Raw genomic sequence first — 11846 nt, 5'->3', positions numbered from 1 at the left:
TTGAATTGAATTGAATATTTATTGTTGTAGCCAAGCTAACAGCATGGCTCTATGGATGGCAACGTCCAAAATACCTCAACAACTATTTGATGGATTCCTATGAAATCTGATCAATCCTACTGAGTCTGGTGATCTTTTAATGAAGCGCCATGCACCATGAGTCATTTAGCTCAAAGCATCACCGTACCTGTATACAACGTGGCGTAAGAGTCATCATCTTGTTATTTTTCATATTTCAGATCTAACTCATTGTATTTTCCAATTCAATAATGTGGCCATCGACTCTGCTTTTTTTATGTGTACTTCAGACTTGTTCTGTTTTCATTGCCTCTTTAAAATCTGTTTGTGTATCAACTACAAACCAAAACATCTAGCTTGCAGCAGCATTTATTCAATAAGTTTGGAGTTTGATGAAGCACTCTTGAAGGCCACTTTGGTTAATTTTTTGAAAGCTTGTGAGGCCTCCTCACGTTTGCTCACTGAATTCACAACATTAGTTCGGAAGGGCAAAGTTGCTGCATCATTTGATCAACATCACTCACAACAAAAGTGATTTTGTAAATCAAACCATCTAAACTGTCTTTCACACTTTCCAATGTCTTAAATATATTTTTCTAGACACTTCTTCTGGGAAAACAAAAAGAAGAGACTGACTGAGATTGCTGAGAGGCACGAATCCTAGATGTCTGTGAAGTGTGTTATAAGTTTATTTAAAAAATACTAAATTCAGACTTATATATGATTATATACGATATGATATTTGGAGCATTTCTGCACACACCTAAAATCACATCACATGGATTAATATGTAGCACATTGTTACATCATCCTGCTTGTCATTTCATATTTTTATGTTGAGCTTGTCTTTGCTCTTCATTCCACTGAGGGAACACCAATAAAAAGCTGAATATGAGCCTCAGTCAGACTCAGTGTGCCTTCATCTCATTTTAATGCCTGTTTTTCTAAGCAAGAGAAACTGCTGGCTATGAGATAATAACATCCGCCCCCGTCCACCCCTGATACCCTATTTGGACTAGCATCCTGATGTTAATTTGGATTACATTTCTGATGAACTACACCACAGTTTACTTGGCTCAGGACACAGACCTGCATTTCCTGCTCAAATAAACCAAAACTGTAGGAATAAACACTCCAGTTTAAATAAAGTGCTCTAAAAATGCACCATTGATTCTGAACCTTAGACCTTAATGATTAATGATGCCAACGGTGCTGCCTTCAAACTGTGACACATATTTGTTTTAATCTGTAATTTCTTTGACTTTAATGCTGAAAAATCATTGAATAATGTCTGATTGGATATTCGACTCGAATCAACTGGATCAGGAGAATTTGACTGTAATTCAGAAGGAAAAGGACTGATCAGGGAATGAGCACAAACTCTTTTTTCAAGTACCATTACCCCAAATATAAATATAATTAAAAAAAAGAAGCATGGATAGGGTGACACTGACTCTGGTTTGATGTGGATGGGCAGAAAACAAACTTGGCAGTGACACTCTGAAGGTCGCCCCTAGAGTGATGCAACAGCATCTTAAGTGAGTCCCGTCTATATCAAAAGTGCTTGATATTAGCGACGGCGTGCTGATTGCGTCACTCTAGCTAATTGAATTTCAGCAGTGTCTGTCACCAGTACCTTGCATACTTGCTACCCGAGTGACACTGAGTTTTATATAACGATTCATTTTTTAACAATCATGTGTTCTCAAAAACAAATAGTGTCTTGTAGCGCACCTGCTTATATCCTTAAAATTGTATTAGCTGTTTTATTTTTGCAAACTTGGGGAAGCACAAGAAGGTATAAAAACAACACTGACATCTCGCCTGACAAATGGAAATCCATCTCTCTGTTTTACTTTTGCAGTTAACTTCTGAGGGAAATATTTAACGCTATGTTCACCAGGTAGTTGCGGCTGCCTGCATCTGGAAACGACACTGATGAGAACCAAAAACAGTAAAGTTGCAGCTCATAAAACAAAAAAAAAGAGTCTGAAAGACTCAAAAGTGCTATGTAGAGCTGAGGGGAGCTGTCAGTACAAACAACCCTTTTCACATGTACTCATTGGATCTATTGTTAATATAAAAATATTGATTAGAGCAGCACTAACTCCCTCAGTGTGCCCGATGTTCAGGTAACATGTAAATTAAATCGGACGTTAGTCTGTCCTGTTAAAGGTACCTTGTGAATTTGTCTTGTAAACTAGTTTTCTTGTTCGCCACCGAATTCATCGTGTGTAGCAAACAAATGAGTTGGATGCAGTTCCTTACTCATAAAACATTTGCAAAGCAGATTACTTTTACATTTTGGAATCTGCATTGTTTTTGCTCACTTGCAGTCTTCTTCTTCTTGCGTTTTCCTGGTGCACTGATGTGTTTCGTTTGGTTACTGCCAGCTACTTGTAGGCAGAAATATATACAAAGTGTGACCCTGCTCATCAGAACATTCCTGCATAGCACTTCTAATATAAAATGTTATGTTATTAAAATGTTTAATCTTCTACCTTTAATCTTCAGCACTCTGAATGTTACCCTGAAAACTAAATTTTTCCATTCTATGTCAATCAAATATTACACATATTATTTGTTTGTTCCAAAGATTCACTGGTGATATCATACTAATATCTCTTATTAGTCAGATCCAAGATCCATCCTTTGTATCCTTTGATGTGGATTTTTTCTGTAATTATGTAAATGTTAAATATATTCTGCAGGGAGCTGAACTAAAATGTGCCGTGAAACTGTGAAACCTTTTTCTCAGTAATTTAGGAAAGAAAAAGTGAAACCTGTGTGGAAAACATCATTTCAGGAATTAAAGCTTAAAATCAGGCTACCAAAAGAAATTTGGTAGCTTAAGAGAAATTTGGCTCATTAGACTTAATGGGTGAAGCCAGCACTGCATGCTCACTATTAGTTCTGGATTAATCTGTTACCAGTCTATTAGTGATTTAAAAGGACGACTGCTGAGTGCTGTTGGACTGTGAAATTGTTGTCTTGCAGTCTCAAATCTTTACATACAGTAAGTGTATTAACGCACTGTGTTACTGCCACCAATAAAGTTACAAATGTTAACAAATTGCTTTTAGTCTAACACACACACTCCATAAAGTTTGTTGCTATAATTTGAACAATAGCGTTAAGATGCTTTGTTGTTTGATCCGCTTCTGTTTTCTTGTCAGCAATTCCCAGCAAGACAAATTATCTGGATTGTGTTTGTGTGTGAGTACTCACTGGTATTCCCTCTGCTGTGAATAATGCTGGTCACGGCGCTCCAGGCTCTGCTCCAGTAAGGCCCGGTTCTCCTTCAACAGACCCTGGTTCTGCTCCGCTAACTGTCGGTTCTCCTCCTCCATGTTCCCCTTCAGCTGGGTCAACAGCTACACACATAAGGCCGGGAACGTGAATCCAAATTAAAAGTTAGGGAAGATCAATTAATATAGCTTTTATTTGCATCTGTATCCATACATCAAAGACTAATTAGTAAGTATAGTCAATCAGTGTTATTTATAAAGCCCAAAATCAACAAATCACAAATGTTCTGGGGGAGAAATATGGTACAAGTAAAAGTATGAGCATGCCTGATGATGTGAGTGTGTTAGCGCATTCACAGGAAATGGACAAAGTAAGAAAAGCAAATATAAAAAGACATCTAAAACAAAGAGTGCATGTGCAGGTTGACTAAAATTTTGTTAAAAACCAGTTGCCATTCTGACATATTGATGTGTCTGCTTTGAAAAATGTGTATTAAGTGAATCAATTATATCAAAATATCACTTTTTTTTAATAAAACCTCACAAAACCAAGAAGCACAAGGTGAGATCTCACCACCACTGAGTAACTGAAATGCACACCTGCAGACTTTACGACCTCACAAATGACCAAAGAATTCACACAGCTGCTCCTTGAACCTGTCTGAGCAAAACCTGAACATTGACAGCTTCATAAAGACACAGTGAACATCCAGGACTAACACACAAAACCATATCACTTAGTCTATGAAGCAAAACTAAGCAGTAAAAGAGCTAATCTCTGAGCTTTTATCTACATCTGAATAGACGTTAAAGCTTAGAAAAAGAAACTCTTTCTAAAATCTGAAAAAAACACTTACTATGCAAGCTTATACAAGTCTTACAAGAAGGTACATTCACACCTCTACTGAACATTTCTCCTAATTTTTTATCTGTGAATCTGATTCCAATTATTTTTGCCGTCTTAGCCACAGTCCTGTTCAATTTAGCCCCATCAGTTAGTACAGCTGCTGCAACAGGTTAATTGTGAGTCCACACAGGCTCCAAACGGAACTTTTGATCAAAGAGAAGAGTTGCCACCTCTGCAAAACAGTATAATGAGAAGCTCGGGTGTCTGATTGAACTACCTGCTATATAGCATTTTGTGGGGCAGAATAAGGCGTCCATGCTGGGAGTGCTGATACTTCAACATTTTTAGCAGTGTTTTGAATTACGGGACAATTTAACTTGAGTAGGGAAAGAAATGATCTGGCAAGAAATAAGGCAAAAAAGGACCTAGAAATAGTAATTTGAGAGAAATTAGGCTGATCAGACTCAACAGGGGAGGCATTCACATTTAGCATTAATCTGCTACTTGTTAGTTATTTAAAGGAATAGTTCCACATTTTGGGAAGTTAATTTACTTTCTTGCCAAGAGTGATGAGAAAATCGATACCACTCTCACATCTGTACAGTAAATATGAAGCTACTTCCAGCTGGTGATTAGCAGTTAACTTAGCACAGATACTGAAAGCAGAGGAAAACAGCTAGCAGTCCAAAGATAACAAAATCCATCTACCAGCAGCTGTAAATAATAATAATGTAATTAATACATGGTATTTCCTTTCTTTAATTATGTACTATTTCTTTCATGGGTACAGTAACTTCCTGGAGTCTCTGGTTGCCTGGTTCCATCTACATATTTACCATACAGGCATGAGAGTGGTCTCCATCTCCTAATCTAACTGTTTTTCCCCAAAAATGTCCACTTATTCTTTTAGTGTAAAGGTTGGCATTATGCAAAGTGAAAACTGTCCCACCAGTTGACAATGATTCAGAAAATAGGCTAGTCTAGTATGACTTGAATCCTGCACCGATTCTGTATGTATCTGATTCTTGCAAAATTTTCACCAACATCAGCAGCCTAAAGGTCCTGTACCAGATTTAACAGGATCAGATTATTCAGGATTTAGTTTCATGAACAACTTAATGGAAAAGCAAGAGGTAACATCTGCTGGTTAACTTCTTAAGCTTTGTACAGGAAGTCAATATCCACCTGTTTCATCCCTCAAATGACTGGAGACTTGTCCTGCTTGAAGAACGTTTTAAATTTTTTGCACTTGTTTGACAGCATTGCATTACAAGGCTGAAGCTGTTTTTTTTTCTTTGAAGGCAAAGATGTCCCTACTCTCTATTAGCTACTTGGTAATCATTTTCTGTTTGGACCAAAATATAATTTTTTCCCCTAATATGTCCTGCTGAAATTGGCTCTAAATCAAGTAGTAATCAGCTACCAACTGTTCCCCACTGATGATATGATAGCTGCTCCTCCCTGACCACAAACTATGTAAAATACTCTCTAAAACTGGCAATGAAGTCCTAATACATTTTGTTTAATTGCCCAATAATGCTTTAAATAAATTTGTTTTTTTTATTTCAAGAGGGTAATTTATCTGAGTGTCTCCACTGTGAAGCACTAAATCCCTTTTTTGCATGCCAATGGTCGCCTGGCAGCTTGAATACAAAACACCTGTGTGTTTCTGCAGGTGTGTAGATACGTTTCTGTGTGTGTGTCTCTGGTTAATACCTGATACTGGCTGGTGAGGCGGGCGTTGCTGAGGTCCAGGCTCTGGTTGGTTCCCCTCAGGGCACTGAGCTCCCCCTCCAGTCGTGTCCGCTCCAGCTGGGACGCGCTCAGCTCCCCCCTCAGCACAGAGCCCTGAGCCAGCAGCTCCGCCTGTGACGCCAACCACTCCTTCTGCTGGGCCTGCAGCCTGCAACACCGACACACTCTGGCTTTACTCATCGTTGTCACTGTTGTGTGTCCTGTAAAGTGCTGTGCACCATTGTTTGGTAAGTGCTCTCTAACTGAAGCTCATTATTATATTATTACACAGCACGAGTCCTCACAAAGACAGATAACGACCACAGGAAAATCTGACATAATCTCAGACAAAAGCAAAAAGAAGAACACATTATGGGGTCACTCAGTGGTTTTAGACCATTGCTTACAAAAACAGTAGCATTATCGAGCTAAGCAATCATCTTTGTTTTATTTTGTAATGAGAACTGTAATGAGATGAGATGAAACTCTTAATTATCACTGTGGGAGACATTTTGTAATATTCAGTAATAAACTTCTCACATTTTATGTTCCCAGTGTTGATTCAAAGTGTTTTTGAATAAGAGCTTTTATGTGTGTTAAAGGACCAGTGTGAAGGATTCCATGACATCTAGTGGTAAAGTTGCAGATTGCAACCATCTGAATACAGCTCAACCTTCCAAAGTGTGTAGGACAAACTACGGTGGCGAACGGAGCTATCTAGAGCGACTGTTTGATTTGTCTATTCTGGGCCACTGTAGAAACATGGCAGTCCCTTGATTTAATTGATTAATTGATTTCCTTGATTCATAATTTTCTTGATTAAGCGATAAAATGTTCAGTCTATAAAATATCAGCAAACAGTAAAACTGACAAGAGTCCATTGTGACATTATTTGTCTGATCAACTACGTAAAACTCAAACATAATAAAGTTACAATAAAAGGAAAGAACAGGCAAATATAATCTGTGAAGCTGGAACTAGTGACAGTAGAGACCTGCAATGAGTGACTTTTTGTTCACTTTACTGGCAGCAGAAACAATTTGCGAATACAGCAGTGACACATCATCACATTTTAAGTTGATGTGTTGACATTTTTCACAAAGAGTTCACCCTCTTTTAGCTCCTGAGGAAAATATATGTCTATTAAGCTGCTAAATGCTCCACTATGTTCACCAGCTGGTCGCTAACTTTGTCTTTCTGCTGTTTCGTGCTGAGCAGGTAGTGTACAGTGGGTTTCTAGAGCTTCTTCACTGAAGACGACACTATAAGAGCGATGAGAGTGAACCAAAATAGGGAATTTGCAGGGCCAGAGAGCTAAACAATGATCTGAAACTCACTATGAAGCTGTGTAATTCTGAGGGGAGCTGCAGGTTCATCAGTACAAGTGACCCCTTTCACATTGTTTTCACATTTGATACATTGTTATTATAAAATGATTATTAATTATCAAATTTTTTAATTTTTTGTCTAATTCGGTTAAAATATTACATTAGTAAACAGGTCTACACATATTTTAATTGCGTGGAAATGCCCATTTTACATATATATATTTAAAATTACTTTATTGCATGTTTTTTCATTACAAGTTAATAGATTTATAGCTGCTGTTCTCTCTTAGTTTTACTGTTGTGGCCCATTTAGTCCACTTTCTCTTAAATTCCTTTTCTCTGTTTCTTAACTTACAAATGATTCTTCCTACTTCTTGGATCTTTTTGACTGTGTTAATTTCTTTTTCTACGTGTTAATAGACGATGATTTAACGTGTATTATTCTACACCCTCTATTTCTAATTGAATGGTGCCTAATACAATACTGGACAGTTCTTTAAGAGTCTTAAAATGAAACATCTTTGTGGCTTTCTGCTGAACTGAAGAACAATACTGGGTCATAAATGGTTAGCTTCCTCCTGATTTTTGTTTTATTGAATGATTTATTGCTACCTGTTTTAAATTGAGTGTTTCAAATGAGTCTATCATACTATTTGTAATCATCTGTGAATAGACTTCAAATCCCTTCCCTGCCCACTCTTTAAGTAATTTATTCATTTTATTAAGCAGAAAATCTGGATCTCTCTCAAATATATGCAGTCTTTGTCTAACTCTAATTTATTAATGTATTTCCAAACATCTATTATTTTTGTAGTACTTTTGCATTTCCTTTAAACTAGTAGGGTAGTGTTTAAATTGACATTAGTGTTAATTGTTTTTTTTTATTAGTTTCCATTTAGTTTTTACTCAATTATTCATCCATTTTATTATTACTGTGTATCTACTTCAGTAGCATGAAAATAAATAATTAAATCTGGAAAGCTTAGCAAGCTCTTTAGGTTGGGAAGTTTTTTCCTGTTCTTTTTATAATTGTAAATATGCATAATTTAAAAGCAGTCTATTCCTTCTTATTATATATCTTAATATAATATTTTCAGTCCTGTGTCAACTGACAACCAGCAAAGAAGGTCGTTCTGTTTCCAGCAACCCATCATTTGAGACAGTCAGTAATCAATAGCATCAATATGATGATGATGAAAAACCTGGTTGATTAACTAATTATGGTATCATATGATGATGATCACCATCATTATATACCTACCACCCCCAGAATAAAATGTAATCAGCACTCGTTAACAACCTCAGATCTTATTAAGACTGGTCTGGGGCTTAAATGCACACAGATGTGATCAAGAAAACTCTGCAAGTAAACATCTAAGATAAATGAATCTGTTGAGTCCAAAGCCTTCAATTTACTGCTGTTGAAGTTTTTGGAACTGAGGTTTTTAAAATATCCAAACAAACCTATATTTTTGATTTTTTGTGTCGTATATTTCTGTGCTGCTGTTTTGTGCCCAAAAGCCTTAAATCAGGAGCAAAATATGCATTCTGTGCATTCCTGTAGTAGATTTGCATTCAATCCAATCCCTGTGTTTCTCCCCCGCGCTTCATATAGAAGCATTAATGCTGCTGCTGTTCCATATTCAAAGCAACATGCATGCAGTGAGAGGAGAAGAGTGGAAGGATGATCAGATCACATGAATGTGACGCTGAAGAGGCTGACTGGTGAGTGAATTTATTACCTCTCGTTGTCTTCCGTCAGCCTCTCCAGCTCCCGTTCTCTCTCCAGTCTCCTCTGGGCCTCTGCTTCCATCTCCTCTCTCTCCAACTTCATCTCCCGCTCTCTCTCCTCCAGCTGGGTTTTACCATCCAGGAGCTCCTTGTACCTTGAGATTGCACACACAACATTCACCCCAACATGAAAAATGATTACTTCAAATGCATGACAGGAACAAAGAGTGTATTTTTTTAAAGATGTGTTAGTGGATTTGTGTGTTGTTCTACACATTTTTGCTCTTTGGAGAACCAGAAGTCCTCACAAGGATAGGAAAAAAATTATCTACAGTCAGGATTTCATGCTTTCCAGTTTATAAAAGGGTTTAATTTAATGCAGTCAGTGTGTGTTTGTACCTGGCCTCCAGCTCCCTGTGCTGGGCCTCCAGGCTGCGGTTGTTGCTCCTCAGCTGAGAGTGTTTGTCCAGCAGCTCCTCCAGCTCCACCTCCTGACGCTGCTGTAGCGACGTCATCCGCTCGTGGTCCCGCCTCAGAGCCTCCATCCTGGCCACTGACTCCTCCCGCTCCCGTGCCCAAACCTTGGACTCGGCCTCCAGAGCTGCAGACCGGGCCTCGCTCTCACTGCAGCGCGCCAGCACTGCTGCATGCTGGGAGCTCAGGGATGCTTGCTCCACCTGTGTGTGTGTTTTTATGTACGTGTTATCAAACAGAGAGATCATGGCTGTGATTACATTTCAAACTGTAGCCAACAACCCAAACAAGTTTTACTATAGGTTTACTTTTACCTACAGTACGCTAGCACTGTGTAGAACTTAGTCAAACTGCTAGTACTATGAAAAATTATATGAATATGAATGTTACATATGTATTTATATTATACGTATATATTCACTGTAATTGTGGTCAATTTCAAGAAGAAAGCCTTCTCAAAAAAACTATCTAGATACAATGGGAGTATACAACTGAAATCTGTACTTATATAGTGTATCTGTACGCATACTATACTCACTATAACAATGTTTACATGTTTAGCAGGTATAATATTTACCATCTTTACTTAGTTTAGCATGTTGCTAACATTTGCTAACTACCACTAAACACAAAGTACAGCTGAGGCTGATGGGTCGTTAGTTTTTCAGTTATTGGACATATTGAAATTTTGACCTCATGATGGTGCTAGAATGAAAAGTTAAGGGATCACCAAAGTTATTATAATTCATCCTGAGGGGAACATGAACGTCTGGACCAAATGTCATGGAAATCTGAATCCAACTGATAGGCCAACATCTACAGAGCCTCTAGCATGGCTTACAATAAGGTGTCCGCCTATGTTAAAGCAGTGTAGTAATGTAACACATGTCCAAATAAATGAGGGTCTAATGATCAGAACTAGCCATAATCATGCCCTCTATCTGCAGTCACCTGCAGCTGGGTGTTGAGTGTCTGTAGGCTGGTGCAGGAGTCCTGCAGGCTGAGTGAGTGCCTGCGCAGAGACTCCAGCTGCTCTTTAAGGTGCTCACAAGCCTCCTGGGACTGGGACAGCCGCAACAGCAAAGCCTCCTGCCTTGCAACCACTACTGCTTTCTGAGGGAGAGAAATTTCATATTGAGAGTGTCCACAGCCATGTACAGTAGCAGCTGCTACCTTTAGTGCCACACAACGCCTAATATCATATCATATCCGTATTATTTGCACTTCGACTGAATCTGCAGCTGACCTTTCAAAGAGTCAGGTAGCTTTATGTGACATTTGTGTCAATCTATAAATAGAGAGATGAAATTCATCCTGTGTGTAACTGAGTTTGCAGAAATGTACAACATGAAGGTTGAAAATATATACAACTAGTCCACATCTGTTGTTTACTTACGGCAAAGATTTCAGGGAGTGTAATCTTTGCACAGGCATTTATAATCCAATCAGCAAATCTGCACACGTATCTGATTCTCGACTGTGCAATTTGCTCTGATAAATAGAGTGTGTTGATTGGGTATTGTGATGGATAGATTAGAAATTAAAAGACAATGTTGTATTTTGCAAAATTGCTGAAGGTATAAAATCTGGTGTTTTTATCCAAAATTAAAATGAGTCTGCAGCAAAACATTAAACAATGCGAATTTATTTGAGTATTCTTGCAAGTACTGGCACAGCGACATTTCCTGTGTGAGTCATCTGGAGGGTCTGGAGCTCAGTTTTGGTGTGTGGCAGCTCTTTTTTTTTCATTTTGGATTCTTTCACATTTCTTACGAGCACCTGAGTGAATCATACTGCTACACAGGGGATTTCTTTTTTCACTGGTTCTTTTAGATTTCCTGCTTTTTCACTCTACTGTCGTGGAAAGTAAATATGTACATTTACTCCAAAACGACTACGTAACAATCTATATTTATTCAAGTACTGTGTGTTTGAGGTACCTGAGGCATTGAGGTACTCTACTTGAGTCTTCTTTTCATGCCACTCTCTATTTCTACTCCACTACATTTACATTGGGAAGCTATTTTTAATCGATAGTGACAGCTGAAGAGTGACAGGAAAGGGCAGAGAGAGGATGGATGACACACAGCAAAGGGCCCCAGGTTGGAGTCGAACCCGTGGCCACTGCAGCAAGGACTGCCCCTTGGTACATGGGGCACCAGCTGGTATTGGTGAGTATTTCTATTTCTAATCCAAATTTCAGGAGGGAAATAAATTTGTTTTTGCTGCAGTAGCTTCAATTAGAAGCTATAGTTATTATTAGATCATTTTAATGTAAAGACATTACATTAAAAATATATATGGGGAGCTTATGAAATACGACATGTTGTTGAAGATTAAACCTTACAAAAAACAGTGTCTGTCTGTCACACATTTCCCCTCTAAACATCTCATATTTCACAAAAATGCAAAGATAAGAAAAAAAGGAAATACGTATATGTGTGTAGCTATGTGAATGTGTGTTTT

The 11846-nt window shown here is 38.1% G+C and overlaps 1 protein-coding gene across 1 annotated transcript in view; it reads right to left on the bottom strand.

Annotated features, from left to right (window-relative positions):
• The window catches only part of ccdc88b (coiled-coil domain containing 88B), a 44727-nt gene that overhangs the window by 5847 nt on the left and 27034 nt on the right, over window positions 1–11846 (bottom strand). The window contains exons 20-24 of the mRNA XM_035673014.1: window positions 10332–10493; window positions 9306–9583; window positions 8918–9061; window positions 5830–6016; window positions 3247–3392 (exon numbers count right to left, since the gene is read on the bottom strand). Of these exons, the coding sequence (XP_035528907.1) occupies window positions 3247–3392; window positions 5830–6016; window positions 8918–9061; window positions 9306–9583; window positions 10332–10493 (917 nt within the window). The remainder of the gene's footprint in view (window positions 1–3246; window positions 3393–5829; window positions 6017–8917; window positions 9062–9305; window positions 9584–10331; window positions 10494–11846) is intronic.

Source organism: Morone saxatilis, unplaced genomic scaffold (assembly GCF_004916995.1).
Source record: "Morone saxatilis isolate NCDOM2014 unplaced genomic scaffold, NCSU_SB_2.0 Contig24, whole genome shotgun sequence".
NCBI lineage: Eukaryota > Metazoa > Chordata > Actinopteri > Moronidae > Morone > Morone saxatilis.
This window is presented reverse-complemented; position numbering and strand designations above follow the sequence as displayed.